We start from the raw sequence: 26,640 nt of genomic DNA, 5'->3' as shown, positions 1-26,640 counted from the left end.
GACTACACGGGACTGACTTGACAGAGAAGAGGTTCACGGAGCCATCTGCATTTTGCTCCGTTGTTTTTAGCACATGGATGTCAAGTAATCTCATGTAGAATGTCTTCTCTGATGACCTGATAGCCACCTCGAAGTGAAGTGCTGTGCTGAGGACTGGGACTCTTCCCAGCCCTACAGGAAGGGCTGTATCCTGCAGGAGAGACTGGAGAGCACAGTGAGCCACAGTTGCCACGGGGACAGCTATATCTTGTTCGGCCTTGAAGATCTCCATGATGCAGAAGGGTGACAGATGATCTCAGTCTGCCCGCATTCCATGCCCCATGCCTGCACAGCACAGGCCAGGCCTGCGGGATGAGACGAGGTGGGAATGGCAGCATCTGAGATGTTGCAAATGGAGGCGATCTTAGCGGAGAAGGAAAATGTTGCTTCTCCCTTTAAAGATTGCTATTTCTTCCACAAAGTTTCCAAAAGTGACGGAGAAGTGGCTGAGCGTGGCTAAGCGTGACTGAGTGTGGCTGAGTGCATGTCTACGAGCCACCCACCCTAGGATCTCCCGTGAGGACTGTGCACTTTCTTGCTATGTTTTCTTAGCAGGTAAGAAACATGCTTAGCAGCTCCTTGGGACGGGGTGGCTACGAAACACTTGGCTTTGTGTGGTGTCTTTTCCATGGCATAAAGTAACATGAGAAAAGTCCCCAGATGAACAGAGCTGACCCGTCAGAGGACACAAATAATGAGAGGACATTATCCGAAGCTGTTAGATAGTGAGGTGACCTGGAAGAGGACCAGCTTCCTGATTTGAACCCTCAGGGGTGAAGCAGAGCAGTGACAGCAAATTAAGGGTGATCAGAACGAGGGGGGAGAAGGCAGTGAGGAGGGGACAAGCCAGCACCTCAGCGCTCCTGCACCCTGAGTGCGATGGCGGACGGCCAGACCTTTCCTAGGACTTCAGTCCTTCCTTCTTCCAAGTCCACGATGTCATCTTCTGAAGAGGGGTGGTGGAAGAAACAGTAAAAGCTTCTTGTGTCTACACTGATTTGAAATTAATTAAATGTGTCTCCTCTTCATCTTCCCTTGGCAGGCCCAGCAAGTGCCCTCAGGGAGTGCGCTCTTGGAAAACATCAACACTGCTCAGATTTAGGACTCGTTGTCACTGGAAAAGAAAGAAATACAGAACAGAACAATAGCACGTTTCCAAGAAGCAAGGGAAAGGTGATCCCTGGATTTCAGAGGTGAGTCTAAACAATCAGAAAGCCAACACTGTTTATCTTACGAATTCCCAAATAAGGGGCAATTTGAATTTTATGTTCCATTGTTGAAGAGGAAATCCATGTACACCAAGAGACAATCCCTAGCTCTCCTTAAATGCCTCCCCAGTGACAGGAGAGAACCAGATGGAGTTGGAGGTTCTCTCCTTTAATTAAATCTAATCCCATTCCCTATGAATACATGCCAAATGTCTTTTTAAAAACAAACAAACAGACAAACAAACAAAACACACATGTGTTGTTTTCCCTCAAGGGTTTGTGGTCCTGGCTTGTTTTCAACCGTGCATCTTGTCAGGCCCACAGAGGGGCTAGGGCATGTTCTCTGCACCATTTAGAATTCCACCATGGGTATCTTGGGGTATGAATGATTACAAGTTAGAGACCTGGTATTTGAACATGACCATGCTGTTGGCTAATGCATGCCTTTTTTGTTTGTTTCTAGCTTGGCTATCTTTGTTCAATATCTGACTTCACAGCTTTTTCCCAGTGTGGCAGGGGCTCCTCTTGCCTGTCCTGGAGAGCAGGTGGAGCCCTGCTTCTTGCTTCCTGCTTCTCCTCTGGGTTTGGTGTCCTCTCTACTCTCATTCTAGTGCATCTCTATGGTCAGTCAACTCTGTCTCCAAGGAAGAGCATGAATGAGCACAGTGAACAGCTGTGCTCTCTCTCCCTGGCTCCCAGGTGGTTGCAGTCTACTGCAGCCTTCTGACTGGTCCTCCAGATGCTCAGCAAAGCATTGTGTGATAGCTAGGGCATACACCTGTAGTCCCAGCAACTGCAGCCTGGGAAACAGTGAGACTGTCAGGAAAACAAACAGTCACAGTAGATGATAGATCAGTCAGTATATACACATACGCGTGTGTGTGTGTGTGTGTGTGTGTGTGTGTGTGTGTGCGCGCGCGCGCGCGCGCGCTATGGGAACAAGGGAAACATGGAAAAGGGAGAGGAGGGCAGAACTGTATCCAATGCACTGGTGCAGGGAATACACAGAGAAATGGCTTCTATAACACAAAACTTATTAAATGTGGACAATGAATGGAATTTTCCTCCCTCTGGGGGTGTAATTCAGTGACAGAGAGCTTGCTTGCCACACATACTCTCCAGGCCCTGGGTTTGATCACCAATACCCCTACACACTAAAGAAGGAATCTTCTCTAAGAGTTAGGTACCAACAAACCTTTAATTATGTCACTCTGAAAACCTCAAAGTTGGTGAGCGAGGCTTCATTCCTTGGAAACAGGGTGGCACCACGACAGTATAGCTAAGGGCCAGACGCCCATCTCTGTGGAACAGAGGTCTCCAGACGGGACCTTTTCCTTTTATGGCCTTATCCTGCAAGACCCTCTTTCATCTGTGACACTGAGCTCTGTCCGACGGTTTTAGCAGAAATGGCTTTCAAAATTATTGTCAAACCAGTCCATGTTCATTGTTCTTAAAAAATCGGAAAATACAGGGGTAGGGAGGTAGCTCAGTGGCAGAATGCTTGGTTACCATATGAAAGGTCCTGGGTTCCACTTCCAGCAAACCTGCCCCCCAAAACATAGAAGAAAAACACCAGAACCTTCACTATAGCTAATACGTTGGCACTTATTCTTTCAGATATTTTTCTGTTCTAAAGATATTTTCTCCTTTGTTCAAAAATAGGATCTTACTATGCACATTGTTCTGTAATCTATTTTTCCCACTCCAGGTCACACAGGGTGGGTGGGGTACGGCTCAGTGGTGGAGCTCTTCCCGGCACACAGAAGGTTCAATTCCCAGCACTACAACCTACAGATTCGGACCTCCCCCATCTCCCCCTTCTCTCCCATTTTAGTAGCTACATAGCCACCCATTAACCCATTAGATATTTTTAAATTGAGGCTTAGGAATGTAATACAATAGTAGAGTGTTTGACTGGCATATACTGAAGCCTTAAAATCAATCTCCAGTACTAAAGAAAGGAGAAAAAAAAGGAAAGAAGGAAGGCTGGAAGAAAGAAAGGACAACTAGGAAAAGATTATCAAACCAACAATAAAACTTGTCTCTAACCAATGCTTATTATAATTAATTCTTTAAGCTACTTCTAATGTTTAGCTTTTATGAACACTTCCAATCATTCCCTTTGCAACAAGTCTCTGCAAGAGGAATTTCGGATGCCTCCAGGCCCATTGGTAAATGGTCCTTCTTCTAGGTGAGAAAGCTATTATATTTACTTTACTATGCTTTTGTTTACTTTTTTATTACTAAGAAGAATATACTTTTTCAAACATTTATTGGCAATTTCAATGTCTTCTCTAGCTAAGTTACTTATTGATAAAATTTGTTCATATTTAAAATAGGTCAGTTGTCTTTATATTGATTCAGGTGGTAAGAATAATTTGATTCATTATCTATAACTGCAAAACATTTCAGTTTTTAATTTTGATATAATTTTCTTTGAGTCAGGGTCTCACTCTGTGGCTGTTTCTTCTGAGATTAAAACCTTCCATCTTGCCGGGCAGTGGTGGCACACACCTTTAATCCCAGCATTCGGGAGGCAGAGGCAAGCAGATCTCTGAGTTCGAGGCCAGTCTGGTCTACAGAGTGAGATCTAGGACAGGTACCAAAACTACACAGGGAAACCCTGTCTCGAAAAACCAAAACCAAAACCAAAACCAAACGAACAAAAACACCCTTCCTTCTTGGAGGAAAGCCAGTTAAGGCCTACCACGTTAAAGGGGAGGGAGACAGCAGACTGGTCCAGAGGGAGGTGAAACAGTCCATCTTGCAGGGAAGCTTATCAAGACTGAATGTTAACAAAAGCTTCAGGAAGTCCCCCAAACTGACCAGGTTCACTAGGTCCCTCCCTCCTCAAGCTTGTAAAGCAGAAAGGACACAGGAAGACACTCAGATCAGCTGCGTTCCAACCTGTCGAGCGGCCTGCAGGCCGTGCAGGGGGCTCCAGGTTCCCAGCTTTTGTGAGCTGTCACCCAGGCCGGGGTGGGCTTTGGGGATTCAGCTGTCTTTGAGTCATTTCTGCTCCTATAAATAACCCTAACAAAACTCATTGGTTCACCAGCTTGAACTCTTGTGGTATCCTTACTTCGGTTTATCATCAAGCTCCCTATCTGGAGCGGGTATATGCTGTTCACACCTCCTAAGAACGCTAGCACACATTAGCCTGGCTGCTTATAACTTACTCTTTAGACCAGGCTAACCTTCAACTTGTGTGATCCTCCTGCCTCTGCCTCCCAAGTGTTCGGATTGCAGATGTGTACCACCACACCAGGCTTTTATTTTGTTTTGCTTCTTTTCCAAACAGGGTCTTACTCTGTAGGCCAGAATATCCTTGAACTTACAGTGGTCTTCCTGCTTCAGCCTCCTGAGTGCTGATTACAGGTGTGAGCGATCACATCCAGCTCTCCATTAAGGATGCCTACCTGGTTCCAGGGGAACAGTGTTAAGCATATTGTGTTCCCTGTGAGTTTTCTGGCACCCTGCCCTAGCTCACATCCTGGCTATCTGTGCACAGTCAGGTTTCCAAATGAAATGTGCACCAGGACTTGTAAGAGATGGGGTTGAACTTGAAATGGTAACTTCACATTCTTGTTGAAAGGAAAAGTATCAGCTCAGGACCCCCAAGACCAAGTTCTCAGCACACAGGAGATTTATTTGCCCCAGGGGAGCAAAGGGTAGAGAACAAGATACAAAGACAGGAGACAGAGGATGAGGGAGAAGGGGAAGGGAACCAGGGAGAGAGGGGGCAGGGGTCTTTGTCCCAGGGAAGAAAGGACCGCCTCTTTGAAGAGGAGACAGATGTGCACATGGGAAAATGGCATTTTATAAAGGTAAAAGAAGAAATTCCAAGTTAAGATGAGGTGTTTCATTTTAATTGGGCATGTTAATTAGGTGAGCCAGAGGGAACTTTTGATTGGTGGATTTCAATACTTTGAGAGCTGGACCTTAGTAGTCAGCCTCAGGAGGAGGAAGCGGCCAAATAAGGGAATAGACCTTGGGTTCTAACTTTAGGAGTGTAATCTAATGGTTTTTAGCAAGGCAGAGGGGATCAGGGAGAAGGGTAAGGCCTGCCATAGCCGTGTTTGCCAGACCCGGGCTGGTTAGAGTCCCTTCATTTGTCTTTGATTTAGCAGCACACTATGGCTTCCATCTGGTCAACTCTTTCACGTCCCTCAGTAAAAGGACCGAAGGTTTAGCTCAGCAGGAAAGCATGTGCTTAGCATGTGAGAGTTTCTGAGTTCAATCCCCAGCATCAAACAATAAATTAACTAATAAGTAAATAAATTTGTGCGTATGGGGGGGGGGCTTGAGTGTTTGTGTGTGCATTTATGTTGGTGAATGTAGGTGCTTGGCGTGTGTAAGCTGGAAGAGGGTGTTGGGTGTCCTGTCAGTCACTCCCTGCCTTACGCTCTTAAGACAGCACCTCTCCATGAGTGTGACTGTGGGTTAAAGTCAAGTGTGGGATCACACCCAGCTTTTTTATGGTGTATGCTTGGATCCAAGCTTAGGCTCTCATGCTCAAAAGTAAGCACATTTACCCACTGTACCCTCACCCACCTACTGTACCCTCTCCTGTTCCAGTAAATTAGTGCTTGAACCTTTAAAACGATGATTTCATGCATCTTATTGTGGGTGTTAGTGCTGGGTGGTTCCCATTTTGGGGTGGCTTTTATGATAGTTACAATGTTGGGGTTCACTAACAAATGGATTCTTAACATAGAAACACTCAGTCTGGCTGAAGTTTGAATCAGGGCCCAGTTACTCCCTTACTGCGTGACCATGGGCAAGTTAACCTTTCTTAGCTTTAACATCCTTGTCTGAACTCATCGGCAAAACACACCTAATAATTATATAGGATATAGGGTTGTTGTAAAGAATAAATGAGGGGTTGAGGTGTAGCTCAGAGGTAAAGCATGAGGGAGGCTCTGGCCTCAGTCCCGAGTACCATATACTGAGAGGGAGAGAGAGAGAGAGAGAGAGAGAGAGAGAGAGAGAGAGAGAGAGAGAGAGAGAGAGAGAGAGAGAGAGAGAGAGATATGCAGGTGAAACCCCATGTTACAGGCCTGGCACTTAGATACATGCCTGTTGGTAATGCTTATTCTGCAGACTGAGCACTGGCGAATGTTTGCTAGTTATCTGGAACACTGCCTCAAACACTCAAAGGCTTTAAGAAAACGTCTGCAGAAGCACACTTTAAATTTCCAAGGAGAAGCATTTTGCTGAGTGGTGTCCTTTACTTAACTCCTCCAAAGCAGAGTGCTCACGACCTCTGGAACATCATTCTGGGACGACACAGACCCAGCATAGACACAAGCTGCTGCTTCTGCCTTGCTGAGACATCCGGCCATTCCCAGGCAGCATCTGCCCTCCCGGTGTTCCGTGTGGTGCCATGTCCACCAGGCCAGCGAGTGAGTCAGCAGCCTCCTCCCCTCAGCCCCCCAGACCCCTCCACAGCCCTCCACAGCCCCCCATAGCCTCAGCCCAATGACCCAGGTGGTCCCCCATCATAGGCCCATTCTTGTATTTAGTTCGATGCGCTCCCTGCTGCCTCCGGTTTATCCATCATCTCTGGGAAATGATCGAAGAAGCCATGCATGTTTAACTCTAGCAAACCCTGGCTTTCCCTGTTAAAACTACCTTGGCGAGCTGCCCCTGAGCTGCAACCGACACAGCAGTGGCCCCTCTGTAAACCTTCCCTGCTTGCCATGATGCGCATGCGCGCAGCCTTAGCAACTTATTTCCGACAGCAGCACTAATGAGTAATTTGTCTCGGGGTGTTACGTAAACACATGAAGAACATGGAACACCTTTCCACAGCACACACAGGAACAGACGGACAAACCGTTAAACAACCTTCAAGAAGGCACTTAGTTGGCACGCCGCCAGCAGAATGAGGGTGGATTCGGCTCCAACACCTCACCTCATAGCTGCGACTCAGTGTGTCCAGACTGGACGGTCATCCCGTCCTCCTGACCCATCTATCTTGTGGCCACACTGAGCGACGGCCACAGCTAACACAGCCATCTCTGGAGATGGCAATGTGCCGTCATCAAGCCCTTGGAAGGCCGTGATGCTCTGACTCAGTTTCAGAGAGTACAGAGTTCAGTTTGGCACAAAGTCACGGAACAATTAAATCAAGCCCCTTTCTCATCAAGTCTCTTCTTTCCGACAGAGGCCTGGCCTGGGTGGAGTTACTGAGATGAGGCTTAGAATCAGCCCAGGACACAGAGATCGTGCTACCTGCTGTGGAGACATAATCTGGTACACACACACACACACACACACACGCACGCACGCACGCACGCACGCACGCACGCATGCACACGCGAGGACGCACACACACACACATGCTCACACGATCACATGCACACACTCACACACCTGTTTTTAACAATGTCATTCTGGGTACCTGTCTGGAGGGCACAAACTATCACTTGTATCCCTTGTGATACTGAACCTAGATTTGAGCCAAACTAGTTCACTTTTTCTTTTCTTTTCTTTCTTTCTTTTTCTTTCTTTCTTTTTTTTTTTTTTTTTTTTTTGAGACAGGGTTTCTCTGTGTAGCTCTGGTTGTCCTGGAACTTGCTCTGTAGACCCAGCTAGCCTCGAACTTAAAGATCTGCCTGCCTCCGACTGCCTCTGCCTCTCAAGTGCTGGGATTAAAAGCATGTGTAAACTATACCTGGCTAGTTCACTCTTAATATTTGCTGATTTGAAGGATACTTTTAATAATTTTTTAAAATCTTTTAAAAAATGTATTTATTCTTATTTTATATGCATTGATGTTTTACCATGGGTATTGGGTCCCCCTGAAACTGGAGTTACAGACAGTTGTGAGCTGCCATGTGGGTGCTGGGAATTGAACCCGGGTCCTCTGTAAGAGCAGTCAGTGTTCTTAACCATGGAGTCATCTCTCCAGCCCCTTTTAATGATTTTTTTTTAAAGGGACTAGACGGGGAAAGAGGGAAGAAACTGCCAAAGGAAACACTGGAAGTGGCCACAGACACTTGCCAGTACCTTAACTTTTCTCTGCATGGCTGCACAGTAGAAACTCTCCACCTGTGGACAGAGGTGGGAGCAGACAGTGGGCACTTGGCTACATTTGCACCTCCCTATCTGAGCTCATGCAGTCCGAGGTGCAGACAGAAGCACTGAATGTCTGACTAGAAACGACTCAGGAGAAAGGCAGAGGCTGACTAGCCTGGATCGGCCAGGACCAGGTGGACTCTGTCTGGATTGTACCACTATCTAGTGGCATTTGAGAGGGGGGTGTGGTACAGGTGGGGTCAGACAATGGAGGAGTGTGCTTTCTCTAGAGACTTTGAACAGCTGATTATAAAACCCACCAAACCGATCTGTTCTTAACATCATGTGTTGGCAAAGCCTAGCATCGTTGGTGATGAGAGCCTCTCGACTCTGGGCTACCTCTACCCCTGTCCTCCTCCAATGCTCTGAATGCCCTGAAAGGATTCCATTGTCTGGTGCAAGTCACGTAACAGGGGATTATGGGGAAAGGCCACTTAGGTGGGAAATAAGAATAGAGAACTTTTTCTCCCTCAAACTCCTTTGTTGTCTTTTCCTACCATTGTTTTTTAAACATGACAACCTAACTGCAAAGGTCTTGACATATTTTATACATAGCAGGTCCTTACTAAAATCCTGTTTGGGAGCTGAGCATCTGCACAGTAGCAGAACGCCAGCCTAGCAGGGACAAGGTCCAGGGTTCCATTCTTATACTCCTAGACCAGAAATTAGATTCCATAGTTCAAGTAAAATGTCCACTCTGAGGTAAAGAGTTAATAAACAGTGACGGGAGTTTGATCAAAGTATAATATATGGATATATGAAAATATGACATCTATTATTTTGTGAAATTAATATACCCTAAAAATAACATATATATACATATATATGTATATATACACACACACATATATACTTAAAATGTCAATCTTTGTCAATACTTCCATCATCCCAATACTCAGAAAGCTGAGACAGCAAGATTATGAGCCCAAGGCCAGCCTGGGCTACACAGTAAGATCCCAACTCATGACAGAGGCAGAGATGGGGGGATAAGGGAAGAGAGAAAAGAAGGAGAGAAGGGGGGAGAGCATGGAAGGGGCGCAGAACAGTGCAGTCAGTGAGAACAGGGAAAGTCAAGGGCTGGGAGGGACTCTGACAGGGCTGCCCTTTCCCGGAATCCAGAGGATGTCTGACATCCAAAGAGGACCAACATTGCAGATGGATTCCAGAAGTCTCCATTCATCAGGAGGATGGACAGTGTGCCATCCATTAAGCCCCCTCCGTATTCGCTGTCCCCTGCTTTCTGAAGCATTAAGGTCACCCGATAAGAGGGCTGTCTCAGGGGTCAGTGCCAACAGCTACTTGATGGTGACATAGCACCTGTGGTAACCAATGTGTCACCCGTGGGGAGGTGTTGATGGTGAGCTGGGCTGTGAGTGAGTGGCGGAGAAGGGCATGTGAGAGTCCCTGTAAATTCATTCTGCTTTCACCATCACATGCCTGTGGAAGTCTCGAGAAGGGATGTGGTCAAGAGCTGAGACTAGCCAATCTAGAACTCCAGTGCTGGCTGCTCAGACAGGGGGCGGGGTGAAGCCCTGGCAGGAGCCACATGGTTCCAGGCCCACAGAGGATTCTGGATACTCACTTGCAAAATGATCAGTTCATATAGAACAACTCTTCAAACAGATAAGGACTTTTTTTGTCTTATAGGCAGCTTATTTTGAAACCAACCTCTCTATATTTAAAAAACAAACAAACAAGATTTTTAATAAAATTTCATTAGCATACAGTTCTGTAAGGGCAGGTTTCTGCAGTGATGTCAGTAATTCAGAGTGAGATTCAGGTGCACAGAACTACTGACCCTTCTCAACACTGAGGGTGCAGCAAAAATGTTAATGGAGTTTGCGGGGGATCTGTACTGACCTGTGCGCCGTCTTGTTAGGAGGGGAAGGTTAAGATATGTGGGAAAGATTCCTCTGTGATGTCCCTGGTCATGTAACAATGGCATTATTTCTCTTTCTTTTGCCTTTTTGTTACTATCATTTAAGTGAGACAGAGTATTTTCTGAACTAGAGATGAACTGGAACATATAAATACCCCAAGAGGTAACTGAACTTAATCTCTAAGCGTGGACTTCAGGGTCAGGGCTGAGGCTGGCCTGCATAGGACTGTGTTAGTCCATGACTGAGATAGATGCAGGGTGGTGAATTATTAGGTAACGTACCGGGATTCTGCGGAATAGGCTGAGACAAAGACCCCAAAGGAAAACCTAAGAACATCTTTATTTGCAGCGCTGTGGCCTCGGGGACGGCCTGGTGACATGTGACTGCAATCTGGAAGCTTCTAAGACAAGTGAACCGATAACTTGTGTATTCATGGGTATTCACCGTGCTTTCACGCTAGATTCTGTATGTTCTAAGGCAAGTGATCCAATTACTGTCACAGCTCAATGTCTCTGCTGTCTGGTCATCTTTGTGTCACCCCAGCAGATAACCTGGTGACCCCCTCCCCAAAACATAGTCATGCTCTGAAGAGCAAGTCCCCTCTTTAAATATTTCTAGCTTTTTCCACATACTGAGCAAACAATTCTCTAATCGCAAATCCCCCAAACTCACTGATTTCCCTGCTCACAAAGATAGTATCATTTAAATGATACCATCCAGGGCTAATAAATGACACCTGGCCCCAAGGCACTAAAATTTTCTATCAAGCAGAGCCACCTAGTGGCAGAATGGAATATATTTTTAAATTTCAATTAATTTCTCTCTGATAGTAATCCAGACCTAGTGGGTTAGGGTTCTTTGTTTTTTGGCTTGGTTTTGTTTTTGTTTTTAAATACTCCTCCTAATCACAATTATTGAAAGCCACCTTCTTTGGGGCTGTCCTCTCCACCTGTTTCCTCACCAAACATCTGTCTATCCAAGGCAAATAACCTCACCATTCAATTTGGTATAATCAGCAAGTTCTAGGACTGAAACAGAGGCCAGCTCAATGGTATCTCTTTGAAACATCAAGGACATGCCAATACCAATTTATATCTAAGGATAAAGAGCTACTGGGATATTTTGTATTTTCCAGAACATGCTTCCTGACCACACATTCCTCCACATAAACGGACAGGTTGAGTTGCAAGGCATAGAGCAAGTGAGTAAGTGCTGGGCTGTGGCTGTGGCCCTCTTCCGCTCTACCTGACCTCTGAGAGAAACCAGACATACCTTGGGCTGAGGTTTGGTTCCTTTTCTTCCTTCAAAGTAGGTAAACCTTCATAGTCGGCTAAGACAGGAGAAAACAAACGCAACGTTAGTCACCAGAATTGCCTTTTCTACCCACACAACTGACACCGCCGAGCACGGACTATACCCTCTGTGCGGCTGCCTGTGAAGAAGCGGCCCCACTGGGAGTTCCAGAGGTTCAAAGATTAATGATGTTGGGGCTCTCGAAACGGTGGGAGCAGGAATCACACAGATACGAGACTGTGGTGTTCTGTGCCCCTGTTGAAAAGGGCACCATTCATCATCGCTTGCTCAGCTGGTCCCCTGAAGTCCACTGTGCTCTGAAAGCCAGAATATGCCTCCTGAAGGCTAGACACAGGAATAAAACGGCTGTGCCTCGGGTCCTGAAGCATCTACAGAACAACTTTATAGCAGAGGCATCAGGAAGGTGGGGAGGGACCACCTTCTCTAGGGAGCTTCTTTCTCCTCTATCACACACAGTGTGTGTGTGTGTGTGTGTGTGTGTGTGTGTGTGTGTGTGTGTGTTGTTATTCCTGGGGTGTCATATGCATACCCATGTATGCCCATGTGGAGGCCAGAGTTTGGCATTGGGTGTCCTGATCTATGGCTCTTCACCTTATTTTTTGAGGCAGGGTTTCTCACCGAACGTGCAACACCCTCTTCTGGCCATCATGCACGTGCATAAATGCTCCTACTTGCACGCAAATGTGAACATACATTCACATAAGTAAGATAGTAGGTAACTAAATAAATTTGTATTTAAAAATACAAATGATTGAACTGGAGAGATCACCCAGTAGGTGAGAATGTTTACTTAGTGCACAAGCATTGAGTACTTGAGTTCAAATCCCAGCACTCATGTAAAAATGTCAGTGTGGCTGTACATGTCCACAAGTCCACTCACAGTGCGTGCACATGTGTGTGTGCATGTGTTCATGTGCACGTTTGTATGCAGGAGGAACATATGAGCAGAGATAACCTGCTGTCCCATCTATCTAACCAAAAAGCAGCAGGTTCCAGGTTTAGTGAAAACTTCTCAAAGGAATATGAATGGAGTGTATTAAAGGGCAGCACCAGATGTTTTCCTCTGCACACATCTGCACACACACACACACACACACACACACACACACACCACAGATGTAGCATATAAAAATACAAATAGCATAGTAATATAAATAGTGGATTTTTATCAATTTCATATGAGCATTAAGAAAAATGTATTGATTTTTAAAGAATACCATTTTGAAGACTTGAAAACTGTTGTTTGGAAACACCCGATTACTGTCTACAGTAGTCCTGTCTGACAGAACCATCTACAGACTAGAGATGTTCTAGGGTCATCTTGTCAGATTCCACACCCACTGGCCACCATTTGTTTACCTTTCGGCTACTAAGACCATGTCTTATTTTTATCTGATTAAATAGGCACACAGCTCTCACACCTTTTGTATGGGACAGTGATTCATGTAAAATGCACTTGATGAAGTTGTCTAACCACATACAGATTGAAAGTCTCTAAATTCAAGAAAATACAAGGTCATGTCAGATTTCCTCCCCCAGATAATTTGATATCAGATTTCCATCTCTGAGGAAAAGGATGAAGGCTGGGGATACAGCTTAGAGGTAAAGCACATGCCTAGCATGTGAGAGGCTAGGGTTGGATTCCCAGCAACACACACACACACACACACACACACACACACACACACACACACGCATACCACACACGCTCAGAAAGCAACAATTAACAGCACCATCTCCCCTTGAAAAGTCCCATTTCAACTTGTGTACAAATTAAAAACAAGTGGTCACAACAGATACAATGGTTATGATTAAACTGGACAGGTAAGGACCATTCAGACCTTGTGCCAGATGGAGCATGACTTCAGATCTACTGAGCTGTTGGTGAAGCCAAGGCAGCCTTCCAACCTTCCATCACCAGAGAGGCAAACAAATGCTTTGGGATTCCACGTACCGTTTCTAGTCATGCTGTTCATCCATTTATCAAGCTCTTCCATCTCTATTTCCATAACAGAGGGTGTGTCCTCTTCAAAAATAGGGCTAGACGGAGAGCAGAAAGGCATGCTTTAAAAAAGGAACATGCCCCATAGGCTGCATTTCATCTGGGGAAGAGTCTAGAACACTGACTAGTTAGAAAGAACCTGATTCAGTATCTGATACCCCAGCCCAGCCCCGGGTTTGCCCTAATCAAAGGCATATCAAACAAACAGGAAGAAAGGCAAAGTCTGCAAGAAATCCTGACCTGTCACTAAGGCCGAGCTGGATAGCATAGGGGCCGGGGAGTGAACTGAAAGAGAATCGGCTCCCTGGAGACCAAGGACGTGGTTGCCAGGGTGCTCAGTGGCTGCCTCGTTTAGCTTCTCGATCTTGCCTAGTGTTGCTTCTCTTGGAGTTTTAATCAATGACCCAGATCAAGAGGACAGTCATCAGGGTACTTTTATCTGGTCTCCTTCAATGCCCAGGCTTTTCTAATTAGGAGGAATGAGGCTGCCGCTCTCAAAAAATATCTCCCAGGCTTCAAGGGCATGGATAGGGCCAAAAGCTCTGGTCAAGATGGATGGAGCTGGGGAGGAAAGACCCCAGGTCTGAATGCGCTGTGGGCTTGGCACTGGGAGATGAAGAAGGTAGGGTCTACTTCCGGGAAGCTGATGGGAGGGGCAGGAGAGGCATCACTCCGTGTCTTTGGTGTTCGCCTAGGGCCGGAATATTTAACTGCCGTGCATTTGGTGCTGGTAGCAGCCAGATGAAAACCCTTTTCTGGTAGGTGACAATAGCAGAGAACATTGGGTAAGGTTTGGAGGCTTAGATACATCTCCCTTGTGACAATGGGCGCTGTCAATGTCCAGGGGTACTAGCCACAAGAAACCACCCAGACCCCCCCCCCCAACTATTCTTGCCCACACCGCAGGGGAACTGAGGACAGGCCGGGAGGGCTCACTCACACTTTCAGGTTTTCACCAACTGGTTCATCTGAAAGAGAACAGACACAGGAGTCACACCAGCTCTGGTCACCTGCGGGGATTTACGGCAACAACCCGGAGGCTCCTTAGCAACGGGAAGGAGACAGCAGCAAGTGATCACATTTTTAAAAACTTGTTTTTACTGCATTTATTTTGTGCACGGCGACCCACAGCACTGGAGTGAGGAGAAGGGGACAGTTTGTGGAAGTTGGTTCTCTCCTTCTACCATGTAAGTTCCAGAGATCAAACTGAAGGTCTTTACCCACTGAGGCACCTTGAGGCCCGTGAATCACACTTCTAAAGGAGCAGTCATTAGCCTCCAAGTCAGTCACACCACGCCGACTGCTACAGGGAAACCAGATCTGAATGCCCACAGAACCACGGACTCTGCATTCTTTAGAGATGAGTGCTCCCCGAGAGTGCTCACCTTCCTCATTATTTTTGCATCCATGTGAAGAGGAAAAGCATGGTTAGGAAAGAAAGGAAGTGTTCAAACAAACAAACAAACAAACAAAATCAAGGGGTTGATTCCTGATGCCCTTCAATAAAATAATGTTCCAGCATCCTGTCCTCCTGACACACCATTCTGAACACTGCCACATGGGTGATTCCATCAAGGGATGCCTTTGAAAGTCCCCTTCACCCCGCTCTTGGAATGGCTGGATCGCGCCACTTCTCAGTCAGTCATCCCCACCTCTCTTTCAGGAAGGCCCGTCTGTCCCATTGGTCCCCGGCTCTGCATTTCACTTGTTCCCTTCACAGTACTGGCCAGGGTCTCACCTGTTAGGCCATCTGCTTGATTCTCTTCCGTCTGGCTCTCCCACTACAGCACAGCTCCCAAAGGGCCAGGATAGCATCTACCTTGTTCACTGTGGCACGCCCCAGCCCCCCCATCCTGCTAGCACAGTTCCTAACAAACGCCTAGTAAATATTCACTAGACAGGTTTTAATCTCAGTTGTCTAGCAATGGAGTTAAATTCACATCTGGTCTTCGGGACCTATCATTATTATAATAGTGGGACTTCCAACCAGCTTGTCTTTGATGGCTGCTGATTGGGGTGAGAGTCAGGTACCATTTGACAAAACAGCTCTAATGCGGATTAGACTCCAGATGAACAGGTGGCGAGGATCATAGCCCGCCGCCTGGCCCAAGCGAACTCTGTTTAGTTTGGCAGGGAGACCAACATCCCCTGAGAAGGGAATCAGTGATGGCAAGTAGGTGCCCTGTGAACCAGACAGATGCTTTGGAAGGCAAACCTTTGTCCAGGTCCCCAGATAGGTCAGATGCTCCTGACCCCGACAATCAGAGGCCACCTCGTGTCTAGCCTGCCGAGGTACAGTCATCAGCGAGGAAACACAGCCCTGAGCGGGCACCTGGAACTGAGCTCAGGGTGGCACAGCTGGTGTATCTTGCTGGTTGGCAAGCTTCAGTGGCATGGCTAATCCAGGAGGGTGGGTTTCATGCCATCACTGCTTGCCCTGCAGGCACTGTGGGTCTCTCTCCTCCCCTGAATAGAATCTGAAGCTTCCTGTGATGCTTGACTCTCCGGGAGCTGAGGTGAGGCTGGGATGGCTTCATCTTACACATTTTGGGCCTACAGTTTTGTTGTTGTTGTTATTTGAGGTGGAGGGGGTCTCACCTAGTTCAGGCTGGCCTCAAACTTGCTATATAGTTGAGGTTGACCTTGAACTTCTGAGCCTCTTGCACGGGCATTATAAGCATGGGCCACCACCCCTGATTTCTGCAATGCCCGGGGACTGAATCCTGTGGAGCCCCCCCACCCCCACCCCATCACCCTCCACTTCCGACCAATCCCCCTTTCCCTGCTTACTAACTTCCCCACTGATTTCTCAGGGAGCAAGTGACTCCACAGCCCCACCGTGAGCACAGGGAGCAAGTGACTCCATGGCCCCACGGTGAGCACAGATTTCTTTCTCTAATCTGGGCTCCCCACAGGCGTGGAGGTGAGCGGGAGCTGACCTGCATGCAGATGATGGAAAAGTTTAAAAATCCATTACCAAAGTGCTCCAGATACACCAAATGAGAGGCTCTGTAATCAGTATTAAAAGAGCAAAAAGCCTTCTGTGGCCTCATCTTCCCCGCGCCAGGGCCATTACCTCTGCCCCAGCCACCATGGCAACAGAAACACATCTGGGAGAGAGGACAAGATCGGAGCATTAAGCCAGGGGGGGAGACCAATTACTTGTCCTCAGCAATCAGGTCCTGCCTGCTCCACTCCACATGGCCTACATCTCTTTATTAATAGCCACCGACTCAGTGCACCCACCCCCTCGGGTTCCATTTTGTCCCTTTCCAGCCTGCCAGGTCATGCCCCCCCCCCTCCCCAGCTCTCTCCTTTCCAGTCACGTATCTTGACGAGACCCTGGCCAGCTCCTCTTCTTTCCGTGCCATGGATGGTGGGATTGTTGGCACAGTGGCTGAGGGAAGGAGCCCCAGGGGCTCTGGCCACCTGCTTTCCTGACTTTCCTGACGGAGCAGGAGACTCCCTGAGCAGGGCCAGGCATCCGGTAGCCATGGCCTGTTCTAAGGGAAGACTTCCTGCCCATACTTCGCAGCAGTTCTTTGAGAGACACCTAACACATCAAGACAAACGCTGAGAAAGGCGTGCCCCACCCTACCTTACTCTAGGCTGTCTAAAACAGTGAGGACTTTCTTCCCCCAGACTGTCTTTCCCTTAGAGATTACATTTTGCAAGAGGAACTTGCCTTCGTTTTGAGGCGGAGGATGACCATGGACCTGGGTGGTCCTCGGAATGACACCACCTATCCAGAACTACCCATAAGGCACCCAGTGAAAAATAACTTATTATGAGTAGAAAGGGTGCCACTGTATAAATTGATCAAAGTAAGTTGAGACGGTAGCTGCACTTGGGTGGATTGAGCCATAGGAGGGAAACTGGGCCTGAGGAGTTACCTGACACACCAGGCTGCAGAAACAGCACAAGTTTCTCACCTGAACTACAAAGACTGGATGGTTGACACTGTGACTGAAACTACTCTACCCAACTGTCATCTGGCAACTCGTGTGTGTGTGTGTGTGTGTGTGTGTGTGTGTGTGTGTGTCTGTCTGTCTGTCTGTCTGTGTGTGTGTGTGAGAGAGAGAGAGACAGACAGACAGACAGACAGACGGAACTGATAGGCAGAGAACTACAGATAGAGCCTACTAGAATTGCTGTCTGTCTGTCCATCTGTCCATCCTAGACCCTCCCTGTCCTGCCCTTTACCTTCACAGCCTCCCCTGCACCTCAGTTGGGCAGCTCAACTCTGAGCCTGCAGCCTGACCTGTGGCAGTATCTCCAGCAGAGCTCCAACCTGCACTTCTATTTTATCCTGCAGAGACTCTGTGTGGACCTGTCAGGTTCCCAGCTGTGGCTTCTTGGTCCTCTTTGGAGCACCTGGAGCTCTGCTGTGGCCTCTCAGAGCCCTCTGTAGCCATTCAGGAACTTGAGTGGATGGATGGATAGATGGGTAGATAGATAAATGGTAGATAGATAAATGATAGACAGATTTATTGTTTTACTGTATGATATATAATATGTGGCTAAAAATTAATATTATAGTAAGGGTTAAAATATAAAACCTGTGCCTGCTTTGACTGGCTATCAAGAAAAGCAAGATTAATTGGAAACCTGTTGCCAAACAAACTACCACCTTGTGAATTTATCGTAATTCAGTAAATTCTGACAGTGTGAAAAAGACGCAAATGTGCTTGCCTATGCTTCTGATACAGAGGCATTCACGACCCTTTATAGGTATTAAATCACAACTGCAGACAGAATGTTGGAGGCCTAGGATAGAGGACAGCAGACTGTCCCAGTACACAGTGTCCCCCTTTCCTGGATATGAAAAGGAAAAAGGTGATTTAGGGGTGCAGTGTACACCTAGTGCAATCGAGGCCCTGAGTTCCCTCCCAGCACACACTGATAGAATAGTTTCCAGTCAAACGAAGGGCTACTTTAAAAAGTGTTGGTTAAATCCTCTCCAGCTGTCAAATGTAAAGACTTACTCCCTGGATGTGGAGGAAGGGTCCAGGCTCCATCATACAGAACGGAAACAGGATGTATATTTCTATTTCCTGGGGGTTTTCCTGTACATAGGTGTCCACCTGTCCCACAAAGCGAGGCTGCCTGTCGAACTTAGTGTGACAGTTTTATTTTTCCTAAAAACCCACGTATTTAAGTGGAACTTGGTGTATTTAAATATTCTTTGAACTTTAATTATGCTAAATGCAAATGAGTAGACTTCATAAGAGGCATTTAACCTTTCAGCATTTAGTTTGAGAAAAGGGAATTTGTATTTACATGAAGGTAGTGGTTAGTATAGAAAAAAAATCAAATAAAGATCTCTATCAAAAACTTTTCTGAGGCAGAGGAGATGCTCAGTCAGTAAGGTACCTGCCTCACAAACATGAGAAGCTGAGTTCAATCTCCAGAACCTGCCGCAATTCTGGGCGTGGGGGTCCACGCTTGCAATCCCAGCCCTGAAGAGGTGGAGGCAAGAGGACCCGGGAGCCTGCTGGCCAGGCAGACTAAACTCTTAGCCAGGGCAGGGCACTGTCTCAAAGGAGAGAGACTGCGTTTCTGAAACAGACACTCCAGCTTGGCCTCTGACCTCCACACACATGTCCACATTCTCCTGCACACACGTGTAGCAGCGTATACATGAACACACACACACACACACACACACACACACACACACACACACACACATTCATATGCACATGGGGAAAAACTCTTCTGAAATCTATTGTTTCAGAATTCTAAGTTTTCTGTGTTATATTTTCTTAAAATGAGGCATATTTAAGCTAAGACAATGTGCCAATCTGTGGAAGAGATAATGCACAAATCTGGCTTTTGTTGTTGTTGAGACAGAGTCTTGCTTTGTAGCCCAGATAACCCTGGAACTCAACATCCTCCTGCCTCAGTTCCTGAATGCTGGGATGAGAGGCTTGCCTCACCATGCAGGTTTGGAATTTTGTTTTTATATCTAAGAGTGTAAAGTTTTCTTTAAAAAGGATCTTGACATCCATTTATTCATTCATTCAACAGCATGTATCAAGCAGCAAACATATTACAGACTGAAGATTATGTTAGGTAAACATATAATAATAATAATAGTAAGTGAAGGGGCTGGAACGACGGATGGCTCAGCCGTTAAGAGCATTTATTGCTTTTGCAGAAGATCAGGGTTCAGCACCTACAAGATAGCTCACAACAGTCTGTAACTTCAGTTCCAGGGGATTTGATAGCTTCTTTTGGCCTCTTTTGGCCTCTGAGGCACCTGTATAAACCTGATGCATATAAGCTCACACAGACAGACAGACAGACAGACAGACAGACACACACACACACACACACACACACACACACACACAAATGTCTTTAGTAAGTAGATAGTTAGCTTTAATAATCCAGGCATTTTTAAATGACATCACTCAATTCTCACAGCTCTACAAGGTGGGTGTTGAATTAACCAATTGTACGGGTAAGGAAGCTGAGTCAGAGGACTTGTAGTGCTAAGCAGCCAAGCAGTGAGCTTCTGCTGCCTCTCTCCCTCCATGCCACAGTGTCTGTCAAGCAAGAGGGTTAAGCCGAGTCCTTGGTTCTTTTGGACTTCAAAGAGAGCATAATGTGACAGACAAAAACAAAACAGAACAGAAAACAAACTGCAAGCGTTCAGATGAGGCCAGAGTGAAGCCTGAGGTGGGCAGAGATGAAGTCTGCCCCAGGAGGGATTGCTCAAACCTCATAAAACCCAAGAACTGGTCAGTGAAGGAAGGGGACCAGAAGAAAGTCCAGACAAAAGGAGCGGTGGTCTTCCCCAGGCCTCTGGTATCCAGGAAGTCAGGTCAGGCTCTGGACCAGCAGGTGCTTGGACAGTGGCTGAGTGTGGGATGCTTAGAGGATGCAGGGGCCCAGACTGAGGGCAGGGCTGCTCCTCACATGCAAATGCCTTTGGGACTGAGAGACTTGAACCCCAGAGTTCAAAGAGCTCCGAAGCCTGAGCCCAGCTCTGGACTCTGCTAGGTATGGAGGTTTCACAGGGAACTCCTGCTTCCTCCCAGGCTGAGAAAGGAGGCAAGGACAGAGCCAGGTGCAGAGTCACATACATGCCTGTAGCCCACAGCTACTTTAGAGACGGATGCAGGAGGACTACTTGAGTGGAGGAGTGAAGTCCAGCCTGGGCGACAAGGGCAGCGGGGTCTGGGCAGCCCCACTGGGTCTTGCTTTAACTATAGATTACAGAGAAGCTCCCCTGAGACTACTGTTGCTAGGCTACTCTAAAATATCAAGTGGTGGAGAATGAGTTTTCTCTTCCTCCTTTGTCTATTTTCCAGTTCCTTCTGTGAAGGAAGAGGGTAGTACTTCCTCCCCAGCTCCATTTCCCTCATCTGTCGGCTGTGCATTAGTCATTACAGCACCTGCCCGAAGCTCCGTGGTTGTCCCGGTGTGGGACAGAAAGCACGGACATCAAGGTGCCCTGTGAGTAGGCCTGGAGGACCCAGGATAAATTTTCTATGTGAGCCTGCCTATGCTTCTTACTTGGGGAGTTCCTATCCCTTAAGTGAAGCTTGAAATGACTTTTAAGAGCTTCCATTTCAAACGAAAGCCGGCGCCAGTGAGCTGGCTCAGCAGGCAAAGATGCCTGATGCCAAGCCTGACGACCCGAGTTCGATCCCTAGGACCGACACGGTGGAAGTAGAGAACCAATTCCTGCAAGCTGTCCTCTGACTTCCGCATGGGCACCAATGTGTGTGCGTGTTTGCACACACACACACACACTCACACGCACATGCACATGCACACACACAAATATAATTTCAAACAAACAAACAAAAATTGGAGTCTGTCACAGCTTACTAGCACAAGTCTGCTTGGGACCCAGACAGCCCCTGAATTCTAGTACTCCTCTCTTCCTCTCCTGTACTTGAAGAGCGCACCTGTGACTGGGAGCTACCTATCTTGGTTTCAGTCAGCCATCTTGAGTCAGTTAACAATTTCCATATAGACGCAGCCTCGTGGGAACAAGAAGAATGTTTCTCTCTGCCCTTTTCAAGGTCAACCTGGAATGTGGGCTGGGGAAAGTAATTTCCATTATGGAAATGTGGACAAAGGAGGCCTTTTCACGGGAGAGTGAGGAACCCTTCAAGCCTTTGTCCTGAACTCCAATCTGACTCACAAGTCACCTGCCTGACCCTTTCCTCCCACAAGGTGAAATGTCAAATTATTCTAGTGGCCAAGATTCTCCAGGACCCTGGTCTGGAACATGCTCCGATAACAGCAGTTTATTATAATTTCAATGTAGACTGAAAATTAAAACAACACACACACACACACACACACACACACAGAATATGGCATTATTAACTTCTTGAAGACGTCAGTGAGATATATCACTCGTCAGTTACTATTACCACCACCACCAAGCAGATACTCACATGTCTGCAAGACGCTTTGAGATCCTTGGCTAGAAGGCTCTGCAGAAAAGAAAAGAAAGGAGCATTTTGTTTCTGGCGGCTCGTTAAGGTGTAAAACAATTGTCTGCAAACAGGAACACACCAGTCACCTACCTCGTTTAGGTCTCCTGCTTTTAAGGTAGATGGCGATGAGAATCACGGACAGAAGGAAGACCAGCACTGCCAGGGGGACCACCACCATTGACACAAACTGCAGCTGGCCTGAGGGATCGACAGTCTCATCAGTGGAAGTAGAATTTGTGCCTGTGGCTGACACTTCCGTGGTCCCGACAGCCAAAGCACTCGTTGTTGTCTCCTCGTCTAGTATTTCTTCTTCTGTGGTGCTGTATCCTGAGTGTTCCAACTCCTCATCAGTGCCTGAACATGAACAAAATCGAGACTGCCGTGGAGATAAAGCTGACAGGTCATGGTTTCGTAAGTTTTTTTGTTTGTTTTTTTTGTTTGTTTGTTTTTTTTTTGAGACAGGGTTTCTCTGTGTAGCTTTGTGCCTGCCCTGGATCTCACTCTATAGACCAGGCTGGCCTCGAAATCACAAAGATCCATCTGGCTCTGCCTCCCAAGTACTGGGATTAAAGGTGTGCACCACCACTGCCTGGTTCCATTCTGCCTTAATTTTTAATAAAGGGCACTTATCCATGGAAAGGAATCTTTGATATTCAGATGACGTGGGTTTCGGTATTGTGTTTTACATTTTGCACAGCATAGTCTGCCCTTGAGAGTGTCTGACATATCCTCCTGGATTTTAAATAAAAACACGATGTCTATCTCATCTGTGAAATAAGATTCTCAAGGTAATCTTTGGAGAGTAAGAAAACCCACCATTTATAGCGGTTTAGGAAAATGCATTGGTGGGTGTCATGGTTAACATGGACTGTCAACTTGAGAGAACCTGGAATAGAGAGGGAGGCAAACCCTGGACGTGTCTGTGAGTTTCTAGATGAGGTTCATTGAGGTGGGAGGAACCCCTCCCCACTGAGGATGGCACCATTCCATATTCAGGGGCTCCAGATAAGTAAAAAGGTGAGTGTGAGCTGATCACCAGCATTCATCCCCTCTCTGTTCTGACTGTGGACCCAGTATCCCCAGCTGCTTCCCTCTTGGGTCACAATACCTTCCCTGCTATGATGGACTGAATTCTTGACCTGTGACCCAAAATAAACTGTTCTCTTCTGAAGTCGCTTTTGTCATAGCAACAAGAAAAACCACTACAGTGGAGCATTCCCTAGTTCAGAGTATAATAAAGATGACTCTGTCTGACCTTGAGTGCAATTTAAAAGCCCAACACAGAGTGGGAAAGGACCTCACCTAGCTCCAGTGGAGATGATGTGGGTGGAGGGATATAGTGCTTTTTTTTTTTTTTTTTAAACTCTTTGCTCTACAGGGGCCTGCCACTCGGGTCCTAAATAAATACACAGAGACTCATTCTTACTTATGAATGCCCCATCTTAGCTTGGCTTGTTTCTAACCGGCTTTTTTCTACCTTTTGCCTCTGGTCTTTTACCTTTCTCTATTTCTGTATATCCTTTCTTTCCTTCTTATTCCATGTCTGGATGTGTGGCTGGGTGGCTGGACCCTGGCGTCCTCCTCTCCTTCTCCTTTTCTCGATCCCCTCTTTATCTTCCTTCTTCCTATTTATCCTCTCTGCCTGCCAGCCCCGCCTATCCCTCTCCTGCCTCGATAGTGGCCTCTCAGCTCATCAGGTATTTTATACAGGCAAAGCAACACAGCTTCACAGAGTTAAACAAATGCGACATAAAAGAATGATCATATCATTTTTGGTTTTGGACATGTGCTTCACTTCCTTTTGCTCATCTTTTAGTCATCATTAATAAACTATGACAGAACACAGTTTAAAAAAAAAGAAATGAACACATCTTTACATCATTAAACAAATATTCCACAGCAAAAAAACGAACGTAACACATCTTAAAATTGATATTCCACAACAGAGGAACTTTGTCCTGTCATGGTGTGGAACTGCCTCATACTCACCCTGGTCCAACAGAGGAAAAATATTACATGCCGATGACACATCACTAGGTGAAACGTTTTTTCTAAGGAGAAAGATGTGATGCCCAGGGAGAGGTCAGCAGCTTTAAGCTGCACTCTGGCTAGGCCATGGCTCCACAGGATGACCAAGCCGGACAGCACAGAGCCGCTCAAAAGTTCATCTTTCTTTGTAATTGCGTGACAGTGAGTTCCTCTGATTCACACTACAACAATGAAAACAACTGTTTACCTACAGCTACGAACTACTTGTGGACCCCCTCCAATTCCTATATAGATCCCTAGTCTCCAATGTGATGGTATTAGGAGATGTGGCCCTCGGGATGAGGTTAGCATCCTTGTGTGAAAAGAAGGAAACCAGAGGTATTCATGTTATCTCCCCACACCCCCTCTTTTTTTTGGGGGGGCGGGAGCACCACACTAAGCAGCATGCAAATGCAAAGTATGTCCTCTACCCCTGAGCTATGTCCCAGGACTGCTTTCCTTTCTTTTGCCCACCCTACTGCAGCTGTAGGTGCAGTCACCTATTTCAGGCTAATTTTCTTATTTACTTACTTATTTATTTATTTTTATTTATTTATTTATTTATTTATAGAAGGTCTTGCTACGTAGCCCACACTTGCCTCCAACCAGGATCCCCTTGCCTCAGCTTCCAGAGTTTTGGGATTGCGGGTATATGCCACTACACTCCTGCTTCTTGAGAATTGATTAAGAACCAAGCCTTGCCCTGTGGTGGTGGCGGTGGCGGCGGTGGCGCATGCCTTTGATCCCAGCGCTCAGGAGGCAGAGGCAGATGGATCTCTGTGAGTTCGAGGCCAGCCTGGTCTACAAAGCAAGTTCCAAAGCAGCCAGGGCTACACAGAGAAATTCTGTCTTGAAACTACACACACACACACACACACACACACACACACACACACACACAAAGAGCCAAGCCTTTCACCGCGTCATTCCACTTTATCCTTTCTGTGTTTGCAGCTAGATACAGGGACCGAGTTCACACAGCTTGCTCAAGATCAGAGCTCACATACATGAAGAAGGGAAGATCTGCATCCCTACAGACTTGGTGGAACCTGAGATTGTAACCTAGTAACGCATTTTCCTGCTAGTCGGAGGGAATCTGATGCTGATAATCATGGAGTTTGGCCAGCAGGCAGAGAGTCAGATGCCCAGGTTCTTGTCCCTCAGCCTAGAACAGGGGGTGGCTTTCTGGCACAAAGGCAGATGAAGAAATGTCTGAGGCAGTTCAGCATTGCGAATGCATGGCTTTGCTGCAGCTTCTCTCCGACTCCTCACCCCGATGCACCACGGGCAGCTCTGCCCGAATGCACGGCATCGCTGCAGCTTCTCTCCAAAGGGAGTCCACGAACCAAGTTCCCAGTAGAACACTTAGTATCCTAGTCCCACTTGACCTGTGGCCCCAGAGAAAACAGGGAAGGATACAGGCCGGCAAGAATAAGAGGCTTCTGACAATAAGGCAGGGGAAGGAAGAAAAAGGGAAAGAAGTGTCCCAGGCGGCCCTGGGCTGCGTAGTCTCCGGTGGCCCTTGGTGGCACTGTGGAGTGTAAAGGGGCGGCAGTCTCTCCCTCCAGCACACCGCGACAGGCTCAAGCATGTTTTCCATCAGACTCTCCAGTGTCTAGTTAGGTAAATGAGAGCTGAGAGTTCTTTCTGCCTCTGTCTCTTTCTCTGCTTTTTAAATTAATTTTGTGGCACTCAGGGACACTTGCATGCTAAGCAAGTGCTGTACCACTAAGCTGTACCCCAGAGCACTGCAGTCCCTCCCTCCCGCCCTTTTTGTTTCTCTATTATGCAGCCTTCATTTTCAGAGACTCACATATCTCCCCCCCCCACCCCGCCCTAGCCAGGCCGAATCTCATGAATGGTGCCCCCCGTCCCCCTCCCCATGCCAAATAAATAACAGTAGATGAGCTGAAGTGTATCCAGAATTTCTCTGGTCCTGCCTGGACCCCCGTGGTCAGGATAAATATCTCCCATCCATGGTCCCACAGCTGCTTATAAAATAATCACTAAGAGGCTTATATTAATTACAAACTGTATGGCCTATGGCTTCAGCTTATATTAGCTAGCTCTCTCAACTTAATTCAACTCATTCTTATTAATCTATATGTTGCCATATGGTCATGGCATTACTGGTCTGCTGGCATCTTGTTGCTCCTTTGGCTGTGGGCTGGTGTCTCCCCCGATTCCACCTTCTTCTCTCTGTATCTCTGCTGGGATTTCCCACCTGACTGTAAGCTTTCTTGCCATAGGCCAAAACAGCTTTATTTATTATCCAATGGGAGCCACATATATTCACAGCATACAGAAAGACATCCCCCAGCACTGAAGGAAGGCTTATTGTATGCTAAGTCCTAGGATAAACCCCCCTCTCACAGACACATAGCCCACCCACCCCACGACGTCATCTAACCTGAACTTTAAAGCTTTGCTGTCCACACTTTGCAGATGAATGGGCGAGATTGTCTTTCCCTGGGGAGCGATCCTGTCACTTGGGCTACATTCTATTTTTTTAATATTTTTATTTTATAATTAACTTAATTTCACATATCAGCCACGAATTCCCCCATCCTCCCCTACAATCCACCCCCTATTCCCACCTCCTCCAAGGCAAGGTCTCCCCTGGG

At 46.9% G+C, this 26,640-nt stretch overlaps 1 protein-coding gene across 1 annotated transcript in view; it reads right to left on the bottom strand.

Moving 5' to 3' along the window:
* Positions 1–582: 582 nt before the first annotated feature.
* Positions 583–26,640, bottom strand: part of Tmem154 (transmembrane protein 154) — a 38,440-nt gene continuing 12,382 nt past the window's right edge. The window contains exons 2-7 of the mRNA XM_028894283.2: positions 22,079–22,342; positions 21,947–21,985; positions 14,467–14,494; positions 13,479–13,564; positions 11,483–11,540; positions 583–1,153 (exon numbers count right to left, since the gene is read on the bottom strand). Of these exons, the coding sequence (XP_028750116.1) occupies positions 1,138–1,153; positions 11,483–11,540; positions 13,479–13,564; positions 14,467–14,494; positions 21,947–21,985; positions 22,079–22,342 (491 nt within the window). The 3' untranslated portion in view covers positions 583–1,137. The remainder of the gene's footprint in view (positions 1,154–11,482; positions 11,541–13,478; positions 13,565–14,466; positions 14,495–21,946; positions 21,986–22,078; positions 22,343–26,640) is intronic.

This window comes from Peromyscus leucopus, chromosome 6 (assembly GCF_004664715.2).
Source record: "Peromyscus leucopus breed LL Stock chromosome 6, UCI_PerLeu_2.1, whole genome shotgun sequence".
Taxonomy (NCBI): domain Eukaryota; kingdom Metazoa; phylum Chordata; class Mammalia; order Rodentia; family Cricetidae; genus Peromyscus; species Peromyscus leucopus.
This window is presented reverse-complemented; position numbering and strand designations above follow the sequence as displayed.